At 52.8% G+C, this 23,933-nt stretch overlaps 10 protein-coding genes across 10 annotated transcripts; 4 read left to right on the forward strand and 6 right to left on the reverse strand.

Annotated features, from left to right (window-relative positions):
• Nucleotides 1-23: 23 nt before the first annotated feature.
• B0T23DRAFT_57111 (uncharacterized protein) lies at nucleotides 24-733 on the reverse strand. The gene has a single exon (XM_062841483.1). It carries the CDS (start codon nucleotides 629-631, stop codon nucleotides 140-142), a length of 492 nt encoding a protein of 163 aa, XP_062687774.1. The 5' UTR covers nucleotides 632-733; the 3' UTR covers nucleotides 24-139.
• Nucleotides 734-2,345: 1,612 nt separating this feature from the next.
• Nucleotides 2,346-3,788, forward strand: B0T23DRAFT_57436 (uncharacterized protein). Its single transcript, XM_062841484.1, has 3 exons — nucleotides 2,346-2,394; nucleotides 2,486-3,525; nucleotides 3,598-3,788. Exons 2-3 carry the CDS (start codon nucleotides 2,545-2,547, stop codon nucleotides 3,691-3,693), a joined length of 1,077 nt encoding a protein of 358 aa, XP_062687775.1. The 5' UTR covers nucleotides 2,346-2,394; nucleotides 2,486-2,544; the 3' UTR covers nucleotides 3,694-3,788.
• A 960-nt stretch (nucleotides 3,789-4,748) lies between these two features.
• Nucleotides 4,749-6,551, forward strand: B0T23DRAFT_57446 (uncharacterized protein). Its single transcript, XM_062841485.1, has 2 exons — nucleotides 4,749-5,458; nucleotides 5,513-6,551. The coding sequence occupies exons 1-2, from the start codon at nucleotides 4,862-4,864 to the stop codon at nucleotides 6,542-6,544; spliced, it is 1,629 nt and encodes a 542-aa protein (XP_062687776.1). The 5' UTR covers nucleotides 4,749-4,861; the 3' UTR covers nucleotides 6,545-6,551.
• Nucleotides 6,552-7,234: 683 nt separating this feature from the next.
• On the forward strand, nucleotides 7,235-9,126 carry B0T23DRAFT_391267 (chaperonin 10-like protein). The gene is made up of 3 exons (XM_062837928.1): nucleotides 7,235-7,555; nucleotides 7,630-7,704; nucleotides 7,766-9,126. The coding sequence occupies exons 2-3, from the start codon at nucleotides 7,680-7,682 to the stop codon at nucleotides 8,806-8,808; spliced, it is 1,068 nt and encodes a 355-aa protein (XP_062687777.1). The 5' UTR covers nucleotides 7,235-7,555; nucleotides 7,630-7,679; the 3' UTR covers nucleotides 8,809-9,126.
• A 1,469-nt stretch (nucleotides 9,127-10,595) lies between these two features.
• Nucleotides 10,596-12,420, reverse strand: B0T23DRAFT_328126 (uncharacterized protein; the record flags this gene model as incomplete). The annotated part of the gene is made up of 4 exons (XM_062835664.1): nucleotides 10,596-10,991; nucleotides 11,373-11,434; nucleotides 11,693-12,159; nucleotides 12,209-12,420. The coding sequence occupies 4 exons, from the start codon at nucleotides 12,418-12,420 to the stop codon at nucleotides 10,596-10,598; spliced, it is 1,137 nt and encodes a 378-aa protein (XP_062687778.1).
• Nucleotides 12,421-13,700: 1,280 nt separating this feature from the next.
• B0T23DRAFT_57599 (uncharacterized protein) lies at nucleotides 13,701-14,637 on the reverse strand. The gene has a single exon (XM_062841486.1). The coding sequence runs from the start codon at nucleotides 14,531-14,533 to the stop codon at nucleotides 13,787-13,789; it is 747 nt and encodes a 248-aa protein (XP_062687779.1). The 5' UTR covers nucleotides 14,534-14,637; the 3' UTR covers nucleotides 13,701-13,786.
• Nucleotides 14,638-16,717: 2,080 nt separating this feature from the next.
• Nucleotides 16,718-17,242, reverse strand: B0T23DRAFT_408906 (uncharacterized protein; the record flags this gene model as incomplete). Its single annotated transcript, XM_062839344.1, has 4 exons — nucleotides 16,718-16,894; nucleotides 16,965-16,998; nucleotides 17,067-17,136; nucleotides 17,170-17,242. The coding sequence occupies 4 exons, from the start codon at nucleotides 17,240-17,242 to the stop codon at nucleotides 16,718-16,720; spliced, it is 354 nt and encodes a 117-aa protein (XP_062687780.1).
• Nucleotides 17,243-17,929: 687 nt separating this feature from the next.
• Nucleotides 17,930-19,446, forward strand: B0T23DRAFT_408907 (Vps51/Vps67-domain-containing protein; the record flags this gene model as incomplete). Its single annotated transcript, XM_062839345.1, has 3 exons — nucleotides 17,930-17,937; nucleotides 18,049-18,099; nucleotides 18,282-19,446. The coding sequence occupies 3 exons, from the start codon at nucleotides 17,930-17,932 to the stop codon at nucleotides 19,444-19,446; spliced, it is 1,224 nt and encodes a 407-aa protein (XP_062687781.1).
• Nucleotides 19,348-22,331, reverse strand: B0T23DRAFT_391280 (uncharacterized protein). The gene has a single exon (XM_062837929.1). It carries the CDS (start codon nucleotides 21,847-21,849, stop codon nucleotides 19,672-19,674), a length of 2,178 nt encoding a protein of 725 aa, XP_062687782.1. The 5' UTR covers nucleotides 21,850-22,331; the 3' UTR covers nucleotides 19,348-19,671.
• B0T23DRAFT_416398 (mitochondrial glycoprotein) lies at nucleotides 22,312-23,700 on the reverse strand. Its single transcript, XM_062839630.1, has 2 exons — nucleotides 23,119-23,700; nucleotides 22,312-23,058 (listed from the first exon to the last, which is right to left on the reverse strand). The coding sequence occupies exons 1-2, from the start codon at nucleotides 23,466-23,468 to the stop codon at nucleotides 22,584-22,586; spliced, it is 825 nt and encodes a 274-aa protein (XP_062687783.1). The 5' UTR covers nucleotides 23,469-23,700; the 3' UTR covers nucleotides 22,312-22,583.
• Nucleotides 23,701-23,933: the final 233 nt, after the last annotated feature.

Raw genomic sequence — 23,933 nt, forward strand, 5'->3', positions numbered from 1 at the left:
TCTTGTCGCTGGGGAAAGAAGTAAGATCATGGTTCTTGAATGCTTAGATATCCCCGCTGACTTGAACCATGTTTATGATCATCATGCCAGCCAGGGAAGGATCTGTAGATCGTGGGTGGAGGCCAAACCTTATTTCCATTCAGCGGGCCTCTCCCACGTTTTGTCCACGAAAATCAGTGGATCCTGTCATGCCATGATCTTTCAAGGGACTTGGACTGGACCTATAAAACAACTCCACACATACCTTGATGGTTAAGGTTGACAACCTGACGTCGGATACCACACTACTTGTTGGAAGATGCCGTAAACGTCGCCAGTGATGATGGCAGTGTTGCCCTAAACTTGTAAAGCGTAGAGCAATAAAACACCTCGTAAAGAGCGAAGACACAGCAATAACAAGAATGGCCAGGCACAACAAGCAAAGAGCAAAAGGAACACACAGTCGGCAACTCGGCAAGGAGAATAAGAAGCTAATTCGAGGAGAGAGAAGGAAGCTAGATGCATATGTAGGTAAGGTAGGTATGTATGGGTAAACATATCCATAACTGCCGCTAACTCGTAACGTACCTACATGAGGAGTGCGAATGGAACACTGTAGGAACTGTGATTCCATGGGGCCGAAAGAGTCCATTCCGTCCGTCACTCGTTCGGTTGCATAGCACGAAGGCAGCGCTTGCTCTCGGTCTCTGGGGTAGCACGCGGGTAGGAGTGAGCAGTCTAGACGTCCATAGCGTCACTCTTTTCCCCTAGCGCGAGGTCGCTCAGGTTGCATTTCCGGAAAGGAGACGCGTCAAAAGAGAGCGGCGGGGAAATAGATCGGGCGTTGTGAGACTGGATGGTAGTTGTGCTCATGGCGTGCATAAAAGCGTGCACAAAGCCGTTTTTCTATGACTGTCCCGGAAGAGCATCGGCAAGACGTCGATCCGGGAATATCATCTCAAATGATCCAACCAATCCCACCCGACCCCTCGGGACGATGCCGACCCCGAGACCAAACCCGAACACAACAACCGTTGTCGGTTGATGTCTTGATGAAGCAGGAAGCAGTGGTCAGCAGGCTAGATAATGTCAGCCTATAACCGACTGAGTGGCTGACGGGCAGGGTTGGATGGCGTTGACAACCTTAGTCGGATGCACGAGGCCGGCCACCCGTCGACCCAACATAAGCTTTCTTCGCTCGTCCTTCCTCCCCGTCAACATTCGTCCATGTTGCTGATTGGACCGTTGCCAAGATGTGTTTTACCGGTATCCTATCACCTTCTGTCTTTGGCGGGAGAAGGATGAGAAACGAGAGGCTCGAAGGGTGGTATGAATGTAACGGGAAGCTTACAGTGAACACAGTGACCATGAGGAAGGGAGACGCGTCCCACACACCCACATTCATAGTTCACACAGTTTGTGGATGGAGGTAACTTTTTATCTCCGGGTAGAGGGAAAAGCATTCTGGTCCAAACTTGGCGTACAGCTAAAGCATACTAATCATAAATGTTGAAGGGTGGTATCGCCGTACTCATAATCGGCGAGGACCTGCGATGCTCACTTATCTAGAGGTAGCAAATCTGGTCATCTCGGCCCCCTTGGTATTCCTTTAGTCTTGATGAAGTGCACGGAAATACAGTCAAGGGCTCCCAGTTCCGGGAAGCGGTTGGTGTGTATGCACCCCTCGATTACCAGATGTCAACGACATAACGCCGTACTCCGTAGTACTCCGTTGGCTTGCCAGCCTTGCCAATGCCTTCCGGATAGAGCTGACTGTATTACAGGCACTTGAGATTTATTCACAGGGTGTTTCCCAAAAGGAAGTGTCGGGGTGGTACAGCATGGAAATGTTGCTTGTATGCTTGAAACGATGTTTGTTACTTGGAAGGAAAGCATCCCAATTGAGAGGTCCAAGGTATATGTACAGCTCGAACGACACATGCTACCTACCTAGAGAAACTTTGATCGATGTATGGAGTTGATAAAGAGTAAGTACCTTGTGTGTGTTTGCGTGGGGGCTTGAAGAAAGTGCAACAAAGCCAGTCAACGACATGTTGTCGCAGAACGGCAGCGAACACTGCAACAACAAGGGTTTATTCGGCTGTAATAATCTCACACAATTAGCGACATCCATCAGCTCCTCATGGGATTTCCTTTTCAACGCTTGATAATGTCGAGACGAAGCTACTCCGAGTAGCCTCTGTTTGATGTGCAGGACGAGACGGCGCTTTCCCATCTTCGACTTCAGGAACCCCATGAACCCTAACCCCGAGCGAGAGCTTATTGCATCATGATGATCATGTCCGACCGTCAAAAGGGTCTTTATCTTGGGACAAGTCGCGTTCACAAGATGACTGGGCAATCCCAGTAAGCTCCATTGTAATGTACCATGCGACGGTTTGAAGGGATGGCCATGTACGTGCTGAGCGGATATGGCCTTTGGAAAACAACCTCGTCAAAGATTCGGACAAACTCATACTTATTCGGTCATTTACTGACCGGGCAGATCGGTCAACTTATCTTTCCTTGTTCTTTGGGATCTAGATCACTCAGCCACCAAATATAATGTCGTTCCCTCAGTTCGTCTGCCTCCCTCCAGAACTCCAAGACCTAGTCTGGGACCAGGCAGCAGCCCTCTCTCCATGCCTTCACTTCCTCCAGAAGCTCCCGGACACCAGCTGGGTAGATTGGGACATGCATCTCGTTCCGGACCGACACCAATCCGCAGACATCAACTTGCGAAATCTCTCGCTCGCCTGCCATGACGCCCGTTCGGCCGTGATCCGACACACCCGGGCGATTGAGCATAAGACACTTGTGCCCATGGCCAAACACGGTAGCCCGCCTGTGTCGATGACCCCCTTAACCCTCGACCTAACCAGCGACCTCGTCTGCTTCGGAGGAGCGGACACCGGACCAAGAGAAACCATGGCGGCGGTGGATTGGGCTGATTTCGAGCACATTGTGTTTACGGGCGCCCGCCGGTTCGCGGTAAGATACTTTCGCCCTGGATGGAACGTGTGGGGAATTTCGACGGACGACGACCCCAGCGGCGACGAAGGAGTGGGGTTGAGCCCAGAGGAGCTGCAGGCCATGTGGAGGCATGAGTGTGTGCACTGGACACATGTCGGGGTCGCGGGGGGCCCGGGGCCCGACGGGCCTGACGGCGACGGGGAAGGGAGGAGGGATCTTGAGATTCACTATCCCGAAGCCGACCCGCCCTTTTGTGCGCGGTGTGTGGCTAACGTGGTGAGAAGGTTTGAGAGGTTGGAAGAGTTTTGGCTGATTATTGACCCGGACTGCTTGGACATGTTGGATGCGGCGATGGGTAGGGACGGTGGTAAAGAGGACAGAAGTAAAGAAGCGATGGCTGAGGAGGGGAAAGGGACAGAGACGATGGATAAAACAGAGATGTCGGCCACTGGGCCAAGAAAGAAACGGACTTTCCACTCGTACAGCCGGACGTATTTCAGCCTGGATGACCATGATGTGCGAAGTGAGCCGAGAGGCCCTATGAGGGCTTTACAGGCTATCAGAGACAACTTGGTTCGTCTCGTATCCCCTCTCTTCATCTGCGCTCAAGATGATGTGAAGAACAAGCAGCTAACATTCTCCAAGGAAGTAGCATCGATGCTGTCCGGTTCAAGGCCGGATTGGATGAATCATGTTCGGTATGGACTGTTGTCGTGGCGAGATGACCGGCAGACCAAGTGATGAGGATCATTTTCAGGGTGCCGATGCTGATGTATCCGGACGATACCATGGTCCCGTCATCCTCGTCCTCATCGCCGTCGAATCCGTTCCCCGGGGCCGTATGCCCCCAATCGACTTGGGTCGATGATTCACGACCAGATTGGAAAATCAGATTTGCAAAGCGTATCGTGACATGTGTCGCGACTGTCGGTTAGACTGAAATCGGGGAGGCTGCCTGGGGAGATGGAATAGGGGAGTTCAGGCGACAGTTGCCCGGGGAGGAGTCCGGGAGAAAACAGTGCCGACGTCTCGGGAGCGTCTCACAACCCCGGTCCTGCAGCGGAGATGGTGAGGTGCCCTGGTTTGATGTCATCACTAGTGAGGCGCTAACAGTGACCTACAGGGCTTTCAGAGGTCTGTAAACCTATCACAGCGCCGTCTCGATCCCTGACGGACATGCCCTGACGCCGAAGCGAGAAACATCCGAACCAGAATCCAACCTTGGGTCATCACTCCTCCTCCATCTCCTCACATCCATCGAGGGCCGCCATCCCTGCGGCCTCATGGCTTCCAAGACGATCGCCAAAGTTTAAGCTTAATCCCAATGCCTGCACGTTGAATGACAGACTGAGACCATCTCTGTCCGTGCGCCAAGAGAACGAAACACCAGGATCAGGCTCCAGACCTTCATCGACCACCACCACCGCCGAAGGTTGCTCTGATGAACCTCACTCCCATCATCGGGAACATCGGATGCCCGACTCTATCCCCGGGCGGCAGCTCTTACAACGGCTCATTATCAAGCCTCGGCAAAGTTCAAGGCTAGTTTTCCCCAGAAAGACTTCTCCTTGAAACTCCCTGAATGCTACCTTTCCACTTGCTAAGAAAGTGAGTACCATAATGAGCAGTGAGCAATGTTCCCAACCGTCTGCGGTTCTCGTGTTCTTCCTTGCCATGAACATGGGAGCGTCATGGCTTGCGTCCCAAGATCCCCCACAAGATCCATCCAGCTTCTAGCCCAGACCGCCGGTAAGATCTGCCAGGGTTCAGGTGAATCTCAATACGGGCCCAGAGTTCACCAGGCTGATGAGATGGTGGTCCTCTTTACCGCCCATGGTATATGTGGGCAGGGGATACCCCTAGCCTAACCACAAACGATTGACACAGGGACAGCAGTGCCTCGTCAGAGATGAGACGATCTCAACAACACCTCTTTTCCTCAGTACCTGGTCTATTGTCGTTCTGTAGTGTAGAGGTATGCTATCCATCAGGGGCAACCCATGAGATGGACTTTGATACTGGGTCCAGATCGCTCGGATGCCGTAATTGTTTCTATATAACTGGACTCTCCTCCCGTGAACATCACCGCTTTCTCTTTCCTTCTCATCATCAGCTTCACTCTCTTCTTTCGGGTCTCCGGTGTCTACAGTTCTGGCAACTATTTCGTTCTTCTCACTCTTTCAACCTTACTACTACTACTACTACTCTATTACTTGACTTCTTTCCAAACCGCTCGGCCGGTCTTCGCTTCTTCCATATTTCAGCATTCTTGTATCCTCTAAACTACCAGTGCTATCACCCGTCAAACCAGAAAAGCTTGATCATGTACTCCAAACTTGCTCTTGCCGCCCTTCTTTTGGCCACGGCCGAAGCTCGCTTCGGTCAGGAGCAGTCCGTTGCCAGCATCATCTCCTCTCTGAGCAATTTTGGCAACCCTGGTGTTGCTCCCACCCTCGCTGGCGCCACTCCCGGCGTCCTGCTCGCCGGTGCCAACGCTTGTGATAAGGTTAGTACATCTACAAGCTTGACGATACCCTTCCTTACTGACAGATATCTCTAGCTTACCCTTGCCGACCGAATTGTTTCGGAACTTGGCAATGACAAGGCCGTCATTGACGCAGCCAAGAAGCTTGTCGCCGCTGAAAAGAACTTCAACCCTTTTGCTGTCTCCATTCCTTCTATTTGCTCCGATCCAGCTCTGCCGGCCACCCAAGAGCTGAGGGGCATCGTTCCCCTTGTTGACCCGGCTGTGACCGGCGCTGATGTTGAGAATGCCAACTCGGCCAAGTCTCTCACCACTCCGTTCGCCAACGATGGGTTGAGTGTTGCGGATATCGTGAAAGCCAATGGCTTCTCCAACTTCACTGCCCAAAGCTCCAGCGGATCTACCACCGCGCCTGCTGCTGGTAACAATAACAACAATAACAATGACAACAACAACAACAACAACAACAATGACAACAACAACGACAACAACAATGGTAATACTGATGCTGTTACCTCCGCGGTCACTTCCGCTACCCCTGCCGCCACCAGCGTTGCCTCCAAGGTCAGGTGTAGTAAGGCCAGTACTCTGACCACGATCGTCCAGCCCGCCGCTACCTCCGAAGCTGCCGATGCCGGTAACGGTAACGACAACAACGACAACAACAGCGACAACAATGGCAACAATAACGACAACAACGGCAACAATAACGACGACAACAGCAACAACGGCAATGACAACGCCAACACCGGCAACGACAACAACAGCAACGGCGTTCAAAAGTCCACCCTCGCCGGCGCCGACTTTGGTCTTTGCGTGCCCACCATGAGTTTCGTCGGCGGCCGCGGCAACCGGAAGGCCACCGAGTTCACCTTCCTGCCTAAGGACCCGCTCGTCGCCAAGGGCCAGCAGGAGGCGCTCAACCCCAACATCATCACCAACCGCATCTGTGACCAGCTGACCAACGTCTGCCAGGCCAACCAGGCGGCCAAGACGGCGTGCTTGGATGCCAAGGCCCAGATCCAGGCTCTTGGAACAAAGGACGCGTCTACTGCGCAGAAGTGGAACGAGCTTTTGGGTTTTGCTGGCACTGATGTTTCTCAGTAAGCAAGTAGGATAGTTTATATGGCCATAGGGGGGTTTGGAGATGATATCATGTGGGGATTGTGAAGATGGTGGGATGGTTTGGTGACAACATAGTAGTATATGTATATGGATCCACCTGAATGCATGTAAATATTTTGGAGCTGAACTTTGGATGTTGTTTGCCTTTCCGTCGTACACTTGTGATCTTCGTCCAGCCCTGTAGTATAGAATAGCCGCTCGGTGGGACTACGATTCCAGAACTTGGAACCTACCAGATAGTCAGTAGTTCTTCCACCTATCGGAATGCTACCGAGCAGTTTCATCCTTTAGGTATGACGGCCACAGTGACAGAGGTAGACTAACAGAATAGTACACTACCAAATTTATGACGCCTTAATAGTGCCGAGAATGCGCATGTAGCGTATCGATGTCTGTATCAGACGGAAGCATATACCGGCAGCAGTGTCTGACACAACCTCGGCAGTGCACCGTCGGGTCGTATACATACGGGAGTTTTCGTATGAGGTAAGTACCATATTCTGGGTACCCATCTACGGAAGGGGAGAGAAAGCTAGTTGTCTCAAATTTTTGAAAGAGCGCATGAGCTTCATGTCCTTTGTCAGTGCCTGGTTGTGTTGGGATGAACTTCTACACGTGGGTGGGGCACCTTGAGGGGGACTAAATGGAATGAGGTCGATCCTTCACTAATGATGCCAAGCAAATTCCGAACGTTCGATAAGTCGGGGTCGGCAACCCCCCCGAAAATAGCTCTGGAGCTTGGATAGGGAGGTTATGCCATCCCGTGTGTGGATTACGTGCTATTCGGAGACTTATTGTGCTTCTACACGTGCACGAATGGAATCCCGTTCGGGTTCGATCGAACAAGATCGGGGATTCGGAGTCCACACTACGCGTGATGAATTGGTAATCGACGATCCCCAGTCTCCACGGTGCCTCGGTGTGAATGTTGGACACCCTCCCTCCCCCTTGGCCCTTGCCTCGCGCATCCGTGGTGCTTCGTAGTATATAGAGGTAATCGCTACTCCCAAACTCTATACACCAACTCCTACGAAGCTTCATTCTTGACCAATGCTTACCAGACCAAGCTTGAACATATCAACTCACAACCAATCCATCTGAATATACATCAGCCAAGATGAAGGAAGCTATCGTAGCCGCTGGCAAGTTTGACCCAAGAAGACCGCAAAAAGCATCACCAAACTAACACTCACTCATCCTCAGGACCCCAAGTCCAGATCATCGACTCCCCCATCCCCTCACCCAACGATGACCAAGTCCTCATCCGCGTCGTTGTCAGCGGCTGCAACCCCAAAGATTGGAAGCTCCCAGGCATGATGCCTGACACCCCACCCCTCAACCAAGGCGACGACATTGCCGGCATCGTCGAAAAAGTCGGCTCGCGCGTATGGGAATTCAAACCCGGTGACCGTGTCGCCGCATTCCACGAGATGTTGACCCCCCACGGCAGCTGGGCCGAGTACGCCGTGGCATGGCAACACACCACCTTCCACATCCCCAAGGAAACAAGCTTTGAGGAGGCCGCCGCTCTGCCGCTTGCAGCCATGACCGCCGCCCTCGGTCTCTTTTCCCGCTTGGGCTTGCCCGAGCCGTGGGTCAAGGCCGTTTCGGATGAGGAGCGCCAAACCACCCCGCTAGTCATCTACGGCGCTTCGTCGGCTGTCGGGTACTACGCCTTGCAGTTGGCCAAGAGGAGTAACATCCACCCTTTGATCTGCATCGCCGGGCGCGCAGGTGGCGAGCGCATTGCTCCGCTTTTGGACCAGGACAAGGGCGATGTGCTGATTGATTACCGCGAGGGCGAGCAGGCGGTTGTTGAGGGCATCAAAAAGGCTTTGAACGGCAGGCCGTTGCTGCATGCTCTGGACGCGGTGTCAGAGAAGGGAACGCCGGAGCACCTGGCGCAGGTGCTTTCGCAGCCGGTGAAAAAGGGGGATAAAGAAGTGAGGGCCAAGGCAACTTTCGTCTTGTTTGGTAAGATGGGTGTGCCTGACTTTGTGGATCAGAGCACTACTCTGGTTGGTAGCGTGCACCAGGATGAGAAGGACTTTGGCTATGTTTGGTATCGCTATATGGCGAGGGGATTGCAGGAGGGCTGGTTCAAGGCACAGAGGACAGAGGTGCTCCCGGGAGGATTGGCGGGCGTGCAAGAGGGATTGGAGAGGTTGAAGGATGGAAAGGCGAGTGCGGTGAAGTATGTTTATCGGATTCAGGAGACGGAAGGGGTTGAGAGGAGCGAGGAGTGACAAAGCAGAAGCTATAGAGTTCTGTGTCAAGTCAGTTGTGCTTGTTGTTGTATTGAATGATAGCCAGTCTCCTGCAATGTGTATATGACGACTTATACAACCTTTTCGAATATATACATATATATAACTGACAGCTTGCGAGCACATTCAAACAGAGTTGTAAGATGGCTCGAGGACAAATGAAGGCGAGTACAAAACCAGGGTACATGGCCAACGCCTGCGAAAGCAATGCCTGTACAAGCCACCTCTGCATTCTTGACTGGTGCCAAGAAAGAAGCTCTTCGACAAGAGAGAATTTCATGATCATCCCCCCCTCTCCAAAAAAAAGAAAAAAACCAGCTTCCCCACGTTCTCTTTCAAGCATGGCCTCTTCTCCCATTGCGTAGATAAGACGTCTCCCATTCTTTTGAGTGATATCCTTTACTTCGCCCCTAGGTCTATAACCGCCAGGCGGCCCACACGTCAACCCAAAATTCATGGCGGCCAATCTGGTCGGCCTTCAATTGTTGGTCTTCAACGTCCAGAATCCCGGAAAGATAAAACCAACAATCGAAGCGAGAGGCCCGAATGAAGCAACACCACACCTAATCTGCGGCCAATCCCGTATTTTCCGCGGTCGCTTACATGCAGAAAGGTGCAGCAGCTACCCCCGAGAACGCTGTTTGGCCGCCCAAAGCCCAACCCCGCCTCGGACAAGGATCGACATCGGTCCATGTGGTGGTGGATGTTACCCATACCTATTGCGTATACATTATCCTACTTATCTAGCTCGTCCTCGGACGTTTTGATCTGTGCCTTTTCATCTTCACTTGCTCAATCCTCATATATCGAAAGCAGAGACCAGCTCGATCCGATCAAGTGGATAACCTCGGACAACAACCTTCACTTAGCATAACCACCCCAGAAAATAGTCCAACATGACTTCAAGCCGACCACTACCCCCTTACACACCCATTCCCCACGATGGGAGCATCGATGGAAATGCCAACCCCAATTCCCACAACGACAACGACGACGATGCCCAATCCGACATCAGCGTCCCCTACTCCTCCCTCACCGAAAGTACCACCACCACCGGCAGCAACGGCTTTCTCACTCCCACTTCCTCAGATGCCCATACCGTTGCCGCTGAAGGGGTAAACCTACAGACCATCAGCTCGGTCCTACATGAGATGGAGTCTTCTGATCATCATGACGGACGTATTGATGATTCTCTGGCCCAATGGAGATCTTTGTACCACGATGAGATTGAACGGCAAATTATCGAAAACCGAAATCGAGACCGGGAGAGAAGGAACACGATTACCAACACTTTGAGCGCGAGAAACCTACAGTTGCACACCAGCCAGACGAGTGAGACATTGGCTGGCTCAGGAGGAGGAGAAGGAGGAGCTAGCCTTCATGACAATGCACAGACGAAAAGAAGAGAAAAAGAAGAGAGATCAAAGTCGAGCCCAAGCGACTCCTCATCTACCTCCTCTGGCTCATCGTCGTATATGAAGTTCGTCTTCAACCTCAATTTCACCATCCACCGTTCATTCTTCGTCGTCGTCCTCCTTCTTGCCTTCTTAGTCGCTTACTTACGCCTTCCTTTCCAATCTCTCAGTGCGCTGACGACGGACAGCGCCAGTGCCTCCAACATCTCCCACGATGACCAGGACCAGCTCCCGCCATTAACCGTCCTCACCCCCGCCCCCATAGAAGCGGCGAGTCGCACCCGATCTTCAACCCCCACGCCGACATACGAAAGTGCTCCCACCTCTCCTTCCTCCACCAGATCTCAAAAATCAAAACCCAGGCGACCGCCCTCCCCCTCTTCCCGCTACACACGCCACGCTGACCCCCAGCCCAACCAAAGTTTTATCCTCCTCGAAGCCTCCACCGGCCGAGCGCTGACGCTGATAGACGGGAACTTGCGTTTGGTTCACGTCCCTGACCCAGATCTGATCAGCCTCACTAACCAAAAAGGCGCTGACCCTTACCTCTTTCCCAATAGCCGGGCCAAACAGCCTTGCATCGTCAAGGGCCAATGTAATTGGCACTGGCACTGCGTCGAGAACGCGGGGTGGCTCGGCTTCCGCAACGCGGCGTCGGGAACCTTTTTGGGGCACGACATGTGGCAGAATATCATTGCGCGGGTGTACAAGCATCAGGGTTGGGAGTTCATGGCTGTGAGGCCGGCGCTGGAACGAAAAGGATGGTACTTGATGGTGACGCATTGGGAAAAGTTGCACAAGATCAACTTTTTGGAGGGACCAGGGGTGTTTGTGGCGAGAAACCCAATGGAGGGGACGGTCTGGGAGTTTGTTAGGGTTTGATTTACGAGGGGGTTCGGATCACTTGCGCCTGTGGTATTGGAGACTTCTTAAGGGTAGGGCAAGTTATCCGCATGGCTGGTGCAAAGTTAGATGTATGAGTGGCAAGCGGTGGAAAGTGTCTTTGGAAGTGTGTGTTCAACAGCAGCTTCTCTACGTGAGTGAAAGGCCTCTGAGTTCGGACTGACTTCCTGTGAAAGATATGGTTAGCTTATCGGCGGTGTTCAAGTTCATTCCCTCCGTACTTACAGAGAAAAATAAGCATGCAACTTTGAGTTCTTGATAGCCACCCTCATCCACTCCAAGACTAGCTGGATCTCAACATCGTGCCACCCCCAACCATTTTGCAAATACAAGTTGCAGATCCTTCCAGCCCAGTTTCGACAACATGAAGTCAACAAAGCGCCGCGGAGTACAGGATTGATGAAATCAATATCATCAAGAACCTTCTGTGGGGATGTCCTCGTCTTTCAGGCACTCTTCTGAGTCTCTTCACTGCGTTTCGCTTGTGGCACCCTATGCAGCATTGCCAATTTCGTTGCAAGTCTTGATCCCATCGACATCGTCACAGATTTCCATCTTCTGTACCCGAGCACTCACCTCCTGTGGTCCCCGATACTCAGCGTGGCCAACAATATCCTCGGCCGGGATGTCGTAGACAGCCTGCTGCCGGATGATGACGCCTCTGCTGTTGCCGTCGCCGTCCCTGGCAACCGTGATGTTTGAGTCAATATCGAGAGTGGCGCTCCCTTCAGAGTTTTGGGTCCATCGGAAGGCTGTTGAGGCTCGGGCAACTTCGCTTCTGCTTGCATCATTTGCTCTGCGGACTTTGCTTGCCCCTTGATATTGACTGTAGGAAGTCCGTGTGGCCTTATCTTCCGACTTGGTGTCGGTTGAGTCCAACGACGGCAGGTCACACTCAATCCAGTCCGTGGTAAGAAGGTTGTTGGCTTCGGGTGTAGAGATGGAGGCGTGACAATAGGCGGCGGGGGCAAAGGGGCCTGCGGTCAGATTGAAGTTGTAACTGGAGTTGGAACTAGATCAGCCAAAGGTAGCTTCACAGAACTGGGAAGAACAACGCTTACTCGACGAAAGGCCGGTTCGCGGAAGTAGAGGCAGACAGTCCGACAATGCTAACATTCCGCTGAAAGTCGGCGCTCCGGGGGTCAATCAAATGCGCAACATCGACGGCCAGGGCATTGTGGTTACTGTCGGTGGAGGGGAAGTCAACGTATTGAGGGGGGACGACATGGGCGAGAGTGACCACGCAGAACACTGCGCCAATGTAAAGCTGCATGATGATGTGTATATCGGTGGACTTGGGGGAGTGTTTTTGATCTTTCTGGTAGTTTGAGTATTCGAAGGATAGGATGGGATGTGATCAGATGAGATGAACTCGGACACCAAGAAAAATCTGCAAACTCCCCATGTTTTTCCATGGATTGAAAAGGCAAGTGGAAGTCAAGCACGATCAAGACATGGAAGGAAATACAGGCCATACAGGCAGTAGTTGCAAACTTCCTTGGTTGAAATGTGACCTGCCACATGTCACCTGTCTCTCATCACTCCTTCCGCCGGGAGTTCTGGTCCTCCACTTCCACTTCCAGGCTGGCGTCTGATGTTGTTCGAGCTTACCTCTTCTATCCCATGTCTTACACCGTGACTACCTCTACTTGTCCACTAGGTACCCGCGCCTGCTGCCACACCTTCCCAGACCAGACCAGACTCGGCGCCCGACGGGGGTTTTTAGTCCACCTGGTCGGTCGCTCTTTCACCAACAACCGCTTGGCCGATGGCGCAGCGGTCAACCGTCCTAACACCTCAAACCTGCGAAAAGGTTACCTGTCGGTTCGGGAACGATGATGTACATTCAAGTAACCCAAAGAGCGTTCCACATCGTAGACCGCGACCACTTGTTTGCAAGTGGGATCTGTTAGTATCTGCAGCGACAGAAGAAGGTAAGATAACAAATCAATAAAAAAAGGTTGAGGTGTTTAGATGGTCGACTGCGGTGATCGATTGAGCGGTTGTTGGTATTTTATTGTATCTTTTTTGTGCCATCTCCGGAGGTAAAATGAGATTATGGGTAGGGTTGAAGGAGGTGATCGATTCGAACGGTGGTTGTGTCTCGTTTTTTCTTCTTCTTTTTCTTCCTCAGGATTGGTATTATTCTGACATTTTTTATTTTTTTTTCGATACATCCAGTGCTAGGTAGTTTACTCGATCACGTTCCTTGTCCACAAGTGCGGCCTACTTTTAACATTCCATGGCGACAGTGACCAAGTATCTATCCAGATTCTGGAACCTGCTCATGACAATTGAAGTTACGATGCCAAGTTGAGCAGTTACTCAGGGCAAGGACGGCTATTCCTACACTGCAAATAAAAACACATGAGATATTTCGAAACAAGAGAAAGGACAAGGCTCGATATGTTATTCAGGATGTTCGAACCAATGCATTACTATTACACATTATCACCTCTAGCAGGTAGGTAACTAAAAGCATCGTCCAAACTTACAAGTCAAAAATCCTTTTTTTTTTATCCTTTCATGATCAACTCGAACAGCGGCTACAGCGCGCTTTTTGTCTTTGTCAACCCACCTCGCTTGCTCCCTCAAGTCTCAACCCAAACTAGAGCCTATACCCAAGTCATACCACCTGCTTAATACGCCCTTATCCTCGCATCATCCTCACTCTTCCTCCCCTCATCCATCCTCATCCTCTGCAACCTTGATGCCAACTTTGCGAACCGCTCATCCTTCCCTCCCAACGCTTGCAAAGCCTCCCTAATCTTCTCCACCGTCTCCTCCCTGAGGGGTCCACTCGGCCCAAACCGATCCCAAATCTCAATCGTGCCCTCGCCCACATTCCTCAACTTGCCAAGGTCATTTCCGATATACACCACCACATAACTATTCCTCCAATCCGGCCTGGCCTCCCCCGAGTTGTCCACAATCCAGCCCGACCCGTCATCATTCATCCACTCCTCCAGCTGTCCCTCCTTTCCCCACGCAATGATCTCCCACCGCTGGCGCATAATGGGCCCGTTCACCTGCGTGAACCCCTGGTCCAGCTCGTCGAGGAAGAGATCGGTTTGCCCGACGTCTTGGATCGCCGACGAGTGCAGGTTCTGGTACGAGCGGACGGCGAGGATCCGGTCCTTGTCGGGCTCCATATCCGAGTCGGAACCCTCAGAATCCGAAGAGACGGAGTTGGTGCCCCGGATCAGGCTGAGGCAGATGCGCGCATTGCGCTTGCCTGATTGCTCTTCGGGGTTGGTCGAGTGCGTGGTGTGCCATGTGCCGGTGATCCAGGGTAAGTTGGAAGAGGTAAAGTGGGAAGGTGTGGCGCCGTCGCGAAGGTGGTAGGGGGGGTTGACGGTGATGTTGACTTCGGTTGAGAGGGCCATTTTTTTGTTTCTTTCTCTTTCGACTTGAAAGTCTTGAGATATTGAAAAAGTAGATAATTGAGTATTGATGATGGCTTGAGAGACTAGAAGCTGGGGGCTTGAAGTCGAAGTATGTTGAAAAGTTCCCTGTTGTTTATGGATTTGCTGTCCAGACCCAACGGTTCTTATACACGTAGTCGATCCGGGATATACCGGTAATTATCGGGGTCTAGAATATCGTCAATTTTTTTTCTTTCCCTCTCATGCTATTCCAGGCCTTGCTCATTATCAGGGGGTGTTGACTAGTGACCAGCACAGGGTCTCGTTCGGAATTCGAAGCACTTTGGTTGTGCAGCTGAAAGCTTCTTCCGCTAAAAACTAACACACGCCCCTGCCCGCACACCGCCATAGTGTGCTTCTATCCAATGGTAACTTGGGTGTAGCTGGGGTGCGTGCGAGGCCCATTCCACCGTTGATTTCCTCAAGATCTCATATGGTTTATATTTGGCTGTCTTTTCCCATATGAGATGATGTGCACTTGGGTTGAAGAGTTGGACCACATGAGCAGGTTCTGGTTCTTTTGATCTTCACCTCCCCCCGTCCTCCCCCCGTCGTCACCTATCCACCCAAAAAGGTTACCAATTAAACTGACTCGTGGAGCACCGGTGGCGAAGTGGTCAATAGTGTACAACCCTACTAGCTTGGTAGGTAGCCATCTTCGACCCTCGTATGCATCGCTTTTTGGGTTGTTCGCCAAAACGCAGGTACGGTATCGTGCAATTTCCACAACTGGGCCCTGGCTGGTCTAGTTATCTCGCTTTCCTGGGAAAGGGGGTTTCCTCAACTCCGGCACTCCGTGAGGCGACGCCCGAATCCATTTCTTTGTCGACAGGCAAAACATGGGTAATCGCTGAGGCGAAGAAAAAGACTCGAGCTGCATCAAGGAGGCTATTCTGATGCATACAGGAGGGGTGGTGTTGGGCAAGGTGTTGGGGTCTTTTGTTGACATGTCTCAAGTCTTGGCATATGCTTGTTCGGGGACCACTTAAAAAAAGGGGGGACATCCCGTTTGAGAACGAGCGGCCAATGGGCGGGGAAAACCTGCACATGCATTCAAACTGTCAATTCCCCTCGAAGTCCTTGAAACGTTGAAGAAACCTGTGAAACCAAACAATGGATCAGATAGATGGGTAAGAAAACAAGGACAGCCGAACAGCATACAGAACAGCCTTCACCCAAGTCATCGTTCTCCGTAAGGAGAGAAGCTAACGGTGAGGGCGTTGTAGAAGATGGCGCTTTAGACAGCGTCATTGAGCTTCGAATATATCCTTTTCCTAGTACACATGGGAAGGAAACGACGTCGACAAGATGATGGAGGAATGGGTGCTGCATCCATCTCGCCCTTCCATCCGTATCGCTAGCTGCTGATTTGGGCATCAGGACGGGAACTCAATCCTCGATGGCGGGAGGGTGTTGCAAGTTTGAGACCGCAAGTGCGAAACTGAGGTTGCAAGGAGATGGACTGCACTGCTTCTGCCTCAGCTTCAGGAGAAGCCCCCTCCTAAAGTCTGATGAAACTAAAGAGTTGGATCAATCAGCGAGCGTTGTATCCTCCTACCCATGCCCAGAGATCCATCTCACCATCCACCTCCCATTGCGCCCCGAAATGGATACCCTGCAGATCTTGGCGCGGCCGTGTCCGCATCTTCCGCATGTGAACACCAAAAGAGGTAACGGAACGGTGCTGCCCTCCGCCCGCCCGCCGACAACTTCCACATCACTGAGTCATTACGCCCTTCTGGAGAGCTTATAAATTATTGTCTGTGCCCTGTGTATTAGCCAGCTTGAACTTCATATTGGGATGAAGACTAAAGACCAAATCTGTACCATGGGCCGCATCGCATGTTCTGGTTAGGAACACCGTGATCCTTAAAGACGACGTTTCGAATGTGCTCAGGAACCTATCTAACATGCCGTGATGATGAAGGTCAGTAACAACCTGGAAAAATATTCAGTTGAGGTGTATGAGATCGGCTGATCTTCACCCTTTCTACTCATAAACCCGCTATTAGCATCAACAGCAGTACTGAAGAAACACCAAACCAACTTCCATCTAGCTTATCCCACCGCCGCCGAAAATTAAAATGCCCCCTTTCGTTTGCCTCGCTATGGGCGCAACTTCCGTACTTTGGTCGTACCACCATCCTAGAGATCATTTTTCGCGGTGACAAGGTCACCGCCACCGGTTGCAATGTCGAGCAGCCCCTTGGCGAACTCAAGTCTGGCACCGTCGCCCTGCCTAGACGAGATATAATCTCCAGCGCCGAATTCCTGAAGCGCCAGGTTTAAGAAGCCTGGGGCGCCTTTGGCCCCATTGACGTCCTTGTCAACAATGTTGGAATGTCAACCATGCAAAGTGTGACAGAAGCCGAGTACCTATCACTCCGCTTACACTCTGAGCGCCCTGCAAGTTGGTTAATTTGGACCTTTGACTCGGAAGCAGCGAGTCTTTCACAGCCCCTATCCTCCAAACGGACCTCTTCGCCCCTCTCACATTGACTTTGTTCTCGTGCAACCACCCTTGCGAGCAACACGAACAGCCACCCCGTCACAATCGCATACACCTCATCGTCCATTGAGTGCGGTGGGTTTTCCACCGATGTTGGCCACCCACGGCCCCAGACGGATGCTTATTTCAGCGCAGAAGGGACTAGTCTGCCAGATGCGCATGGCCGGCTGTTATTGAAAGAGGGGCGGTGTGTGTGATTATAAACGATCCCATGAAATCAATACCGGGAAAAATGAACAGAGTTGGAACAGCGACTGCCGATATTGTAAAGACAGAGGAAGTGGTGGGCGATAGTGCGTACGAAAGCGTGGAAAAGTGTGGAGTGGTGATAGAGGTAGTTAAAGTTTACGTCTTTGGTGGATGGGGAAGAGTATTGCACAAGTAAGGGAAGCACTGCGTAGTGTAAGTTCCATTGTTTTTAGTTCGTCGCAGTGTATCAGAACTGGATGTACGAGATCCACCGTGGACGTTGCCAAGTCGTTGCTGGCCTGTCCATGGTCGATCATGTCGATCAACAGCTGGGCGCCGTTGAAGCCGTTGATAGCTGTTGATGGGATGAATTTGAATATCTCACAGTGATCTGCGGTAGGTACTCAGTTCGATGTAGCTTACATTATAAAGACTGGAAGAGGTCGGCATCATTTTCCGATGTTGTGCTCATCGATTGGGGATCCGAATGTTTTTTTAGGCTGAGCGAGATGTTCACAGGGATGAAATGTAGATTAAAAGAAAGAAAGAAAAATTGGGGAAAGGTTCAGTTGCCAAAGTTGCCGACTTGTTGATTCCTGCCTGGGACCTTTTTTGAGAACCTTTATGGCTGCGGGCGGTGCGGGGAAGGGCCCTGGGGAATGGGCGGGTCCGAGACACGCCGCCGTTGTGACGCGCCTACCGCGCTAACGCAGCCCTGAATTGCCCTGAGCTCTAGTGCGGTTCCACTGCAGCATACTGTAAACGCTAACCTTTTCAGCCGCAACCGATTGAGTGCCGCTATGTCAGGGGACAGCGGGCACCTAAGAAGGTTAGGTGGTCAGAGCTCCACGTCATCTCATTCCCGCTCTCCAGTCCCAAATCCGGCATCGCCCAACTTCCATCCACCTCAAGCATCGCAATACACAACTATACTCGGGCCTAGACCGACGCAGCCATTACGCTACAGGTTCATACCCGTCATTGCAACCTCAAGCCTCCACGCACTGCGAGAGTTATCGATCCATCACCGACCCCCCAGCCGGCCACGCACGTATACACCACCCCGCCACTCGCAGCACCCTCTCGAACTTTGGACCAGTGCCAGCCAGAACACTCCAACATGTCAACAATAGCCACCCCGCGCGACACAGGGACGCCCCTCGCGCGGCGCGTCAACTCCTCTCAAGCCTTTAACAACTCCAATACAACACCCACCTCCTCCACGCGCCCAAGCCTTGACGTGCCTCGATCCGCCTCGAGCTCGCCCAACCCCTCCGCCGCCCCTGCCGCCGCCGCCGCCGGCAAACGCGCCAACCGCGCCGCCCTTCGCGAGTACTACAACCTCAAAAAATCCCAAGCGGCCTCTGGCACGGGGACCTCGACCCCGATCCTCGAAGTAACCTCCACCCCACCATCGCCCGACCCGTCCAACAATGGCTTTCAGCAATCCCTCTCCTCATTCGACTCCATCCCCGCCTCGCCCCTTCTTGACTCGCCCGACTTTTCGGCGCAACCGTACCTCTCAGAGCTCCTGCAGTCGTCGACGTTAGCCGAACTCCTCAAGACGTACGCCCGCATCCTGTCCGAGATCCGCGCTTTAGATGCCGAGAAGAAGGCGCTCGTGTACGATAACTACTCGAAGCTGATCAGCGCGACCGAAACCATACGCAAGATGCGCACCAGCATGTTTGATTCGAACGCGCTGACGGGGGATAAGCTGGACCCCATGGCCAGCACCCTGGATGCTGTGTTGGGAAAGGTGTATGAGCTTGCGAGTGGAATTAGAGGGGAGCTTAGGCAGCGGTTGTCGGAGAGTCGTGGTGGGAATGAAGATGCTGCCGTGAGACGCAGAGAAACGGAGCAAGAGCAGGATAGGGATCTGGATGGCATTGAGGACGAGGAGGAGCGAAGGAGAAGGAAAGAGAGGAGGGATAGGACGAGAGAGTTGGCGAGGGAAGTAGTAAAGGTTCCTGAACGGTTAAGGGCGTTGATGAAGGAAGGGAAGAAGGAGGAGGCGGCGAGGGAATGGGAGATGCCGAGGCGGTTGTTGGAGCGGTGGAAAGAGAAGGGGGTGGGAGGAGAGGATGTGGGGAGGCTGTTGGAGGAGGGCGATACGATAGTCAAAGGGGAGAAGGGCAGTACTCCTAGGACGTCAACACAGGGGGTTGAGGTGTAACAAATGACTGATGTTCTGTTCTGCTTTTTTCTTTCTTTTCTTAAGCTTGGGTCGATCCGGCGAGGCTTACGTTACTACGGGTCCTTGCATACCAGAACACCAGATGAAGAGAGTATTGGGCTCTCGGAAAACGGCAAAGATATATCAAGAGACGGAACATCACAGTGGCATGCTTGACTCAAGTGAACTGTACCATCGCTGTGCTGATCAAAATATCGGCATGCCTCAGTAAAACCCCGGACCAGAGCTCCAGGTCCCATTTCCAAACCACGTCCCAGCCCCCGAGTAATCCAGACTCCTACCATCCTCGCCCAAGAAAGCAAACCGGAAATACTCCGGCGTCATCACCACTCTTGAATCTCTCTCCCACCTAAACACCTGGTCCTCCAGCGCTTCCTCCGCAAAAAACCTTCTATGCCTCTCCACATCATTAACCATAACACTCAACCCCCACAATCTCTCCGCCTCTTCCCTTCCCCTTCCGTGTATCTGGGGCACCAACGCCTCTATCGTCTCATTAATCCCCTTCCACTTGAAAGCAATACTCCAGAGCTCCGGCGTTTCTACCAGAGCTTCACTAAGATAAACCAACGGCTGCCCATCCACCAAGGGCACCAAGCTTGACCCCAACAATCCATCATCCCCCCTCAACGCCTCCGCCGTCTGAATCACCGAGTCAAACCCCCACCGCGCAATCCCATTGATAAACAACCCCAAAAGTAACCCCTGGTACGCCAGCGCCGGACGCGTCTGGATACTCGTCAGCGGTAGTAGTAGTAGGGCAAGCACGTAGTGATGGATTCGCAGTTCTAGCGTTCCTAACCCCGTCACGGAAATTACCGCGCCGACAGCGATGCCGGCCAGCAACACGCCGTAGAGGGCGAGGTAGGGAAGAACCCTGCCCTCAAGCCAGAAAGAGTAGGCCTGGTAGGCGATGGTCACCCCTAAAACGGCCACAATCGCGACGAGAGCTACCACCGCGCCCGGTTGGTGGGAAAGGTCGTGCGCGCTCAGACGGGAGAGGGGAATCCAGGACTCGAGGGTGAAGTTGGAAAGGGCGCCTATCCATAGGCTGCCGAGCCAGAGGACTGTTTTTTCGAGGTTGGCCGAAGGGGGGATAGCGCGGAGGGTTGTGGAGCGCGAACAGGTCCAAAACAAAACGGCCGAGGTGAAGGTTGCGGGAAGCAAGCGCTCGAATAAGATTGATATTAGTTGGGGGAGGATGGTGTTGGAGGGGCCGGAGACATTGGGCGGGTCGGAGATGAGGCCGACGTGGGCGAAGACGGCGATGAAGCTGGTGAACCAGAGGGTTGTGGCGGAGGTGGTTAGGAGGGATACCAGAAAGGTGAGGAGGATGGTTGGGGCTAGGGAGCGGGCTGTTTTCATTTCCATTTGAGGACACTTTCCCGGGCTAGTTAAGGCCGGATGGATGGTGAAGCCCATGGGAAAGTACGAGTCGAATGCTAGACTCGAGATGCCTTCGCCTCCTTCTCCGCCGAAGAAGGAGTAGTATTCTCCTACTAGCTTGACCACGCCGCACCCGCCTTTCGAATCGGAGATGACACCGGCGTGCATCGCTGCTTGGCAAATGAAGGAGTCACCTCTGTATACTCTCGTCTCCGTCCCCGTCTCCGTCGTCTCCGTGCCGGCAGCAGTTACACCACCATCAGCAGAACCATCTCCATAATCCCCGCCACCGATTACCCAAGGCTTATAAACCACCTCCTGCCCCCCAACCCACCTCGGATTCAGCACCTGAACCTGTCTGCAATCCGCCGGGCAACGAAACGCAAAGCTGACGTTCCCAAAGGGCTTGCACCGCTCGCCGTCGACGCCGCACTCGTTTCCTGGTCCCCAAAAGGTTGAGACGCAGTCTAGGTGTCTGACTACCTCTCCTTCCCCCTCTCCGTCCGAGTAGAGGAGAGTACCCTTGGACTGAACCAGGGAAACAGAAAGAATGGTGAGCCAAAGGAGTAGACCAATAGATAACAGAGCGGCGCGCTGCCATGGATGGGAAAGGAGGCGTTCTAGTGTAAGGCGGGGAAGGGATTGGATTGACGGAAGCAGGAAAGGGGTGAGGGTTTGCCGGTGGGGATGGGAGGAGCCAGAGAGGATGGTGAAGAGGCGGTAGATTGGGGAGAGTCGGGATTTGGAATTAGATCTTGAGTGTTTGGTCGTCACGAAAGGTGGCGACGATGTGTCGGTGTTGTCGTCGAGTTCGAATTGCTCAATGTAGTCTTCTGTGGATAGCAGTTGGGCTTCTTCATCTTCTGATGGTTGGTGGTCGTCGTTGGCTTGGGTCCGGGAGGAACTTGAGACAGGTAGGTGGGGATGATAGTCGTCATCGTCGTCTTTTTGTTGTACGCCGCTGTACTGGGCCTGGTGTGGGTGGTTCAGACCCATGTTGTACTCATATCAACGATGCTGTTCAAAGGCGTTCGTAAAGGCTAGGTGTTGAATAACGGGTTCTGACCGCGTGTCTGCAGTTTCACGGTATTCTGAGGAAAGACGTTCTCCACAATGTGATTAGTGAGTCGAAGTGACTGCGTGAAATAAGGACAAAATGTACAAATGAGATGAATATAACCGGAATCCTCGGAAACGAACGCAGAGATTGATGAGAAAAAGGTCATATCACAAGCACATTTTAAAAAAGTATAATGTGATTGCAACGCAGAAAATGTAAGACGGAGAAAAGAGATGGAGAGAGTCGAAGTTCGATTCAGCTGGGCTGAAAGATCAGTGACCCCAGTTCGCCCAATGGCATGGCCGCTGGCTTCCAAGGCGAGCAAGGGTAGCATGGCTTAGAACGGGAATGGGCAAGATTTGCCATACCACCTCAGGACTTGGACCCTTTGCGGTCATATCTCTGATACTATATCGACTTGAACACTGTCTTGCCCACTTGGACGTTGATCCTATCACAGCATCTTCATCCATACACAACCCATTCCCAACGGCTTCGGTTGCATTATACAAATTTGGTATTGAGTCGTGATATCAAATGTGGGATATAATTACAGGTACATGTCATACATCAGCTGCGGGTCCAAAAAGCCGTCCCGCAGCTTCAAATCCTCTCGCCTTTTCCTTGTTGGGTTGTCCGTTCCTCGTGACAGCATCTCATCTCTCCCCATTTATTGGGCATCGACGAAGCCCTTGAGGTTGTTGAGCCACCTGAGGTACTCCTTCTGCTCCTTCATGTCAAGGTAGTCGGGAACGAAGAGGGCAAGGGCCTGGTTGATGCCACGGTCCTCGAGGTAGCGCTCCATGAGGACCTGGAGATCATCGTCGAGGGTACCGAAGGGAGGGCCAGGGTAAACAGCCTGGGCAGCGTGCTGGGTCTCGGCACTGTCACCGTGAGCGAGCTTGGCGTCGTGGTAGTAGAACATGTTGTCGACAACAATGGAGCCGTCCTGGGCAACGGCGTCGATGTTGAGGGCACCCTTGCTGGGCTTCTCAATGACGATGTTGAGACGGACGGGAGCGCCGCCGTCCTCACCCATGTCCTCCTCGTTCTGGGCACCCTCCTCGTCACCGAGAGCCGTGTCCTCGTCGAACATGCCAGGCTCGTAGTTCTGGAGGTCGGCGATGGAAAAGGAGATGGTGATCCTGGCGTACATTGGTCAGCGCATGGTTCTTGATCGACGTCATGTTCGGGCTTCAACTTACTGCTCGTTGCCAAAGGTGCGCTTCAGAACAACGTCCTCCTTGCCGGGGGTATCGACAAGCTCAAAGGGGCCGTTCTCAAGGAAATCCTTGACGGTGGCGGGAACGGGCTCGTTGGAGGCAATGTCCTGCTCATAGCCAATCTCGGTGGAGAGCTTCTCGGAGAGCTCAGAGTCGATCTCGGTGGCGGCAGCGCGGAAGACGGTAGTAGAGAAAGCCTTCTGGGGGAGCTGGGTCCTGAGAACGTTGCTGGTAGCGCGGACGGTGGCGCGGCCGAGGGTGATGGGAGAAGCAGAGACGGCGCGGAGAGCACGGGGCGCAGCGGTGCGCGCGACAGCACGAAGAGACATCATCTTTGGCGGATTTGGTGGGGGGATTTGTTGACTGTGAATTGGATGTTTGGGTCCGATCGTGTTGTTGCGCGTTGGGACAGAGGGATGTTGTCGAGGACGGAAGCTGGGGTAAGTGAGTGGACGAAGACTGGAGCGAGACGAAAAGATGGGTAACGTGAGTGATGGAGAAATTCGATGACAATCCACGATGGCTTGATGGATCCGCTCGCTGAAAGCTCCACGAACCTGTGCCGAGAGCAGGTAGTCTCCCAGAAATCTTCAAAAGCTCTGCAGTCGCTGGCGCAAAAAAATCCGAGCACAGACCATCCAATGGGACCCCGGCTGCGTCGATAAGAGGTAAGAACCGACCCCATCGATAAAGCGTAGCACCAGCCGATAAGCTCCCTCCTAGCGGAAGTTCCCCCACAATGACGCTTTGGACCCACTAAAACTTTGTCAGTCTTGACTGTTAAGGTTGCTCTGCTT

The sequence above is a fragment of the Neurospora hispaniola genome (assembly GCF_033458365.1).
Source record: "Neurospora hispaniola strain FGSC 10403 chromosome Unknown B0T23scaffold_14, whole genome shotgun sequence".
In the NCBI taxonomy this organism is placed as follows: Eukaryota; Fungi; Ascomycota; class Sordariomycetes; order Sordariales; family Sordariaceae; genus Neurospora; species Neurospora hispaniola.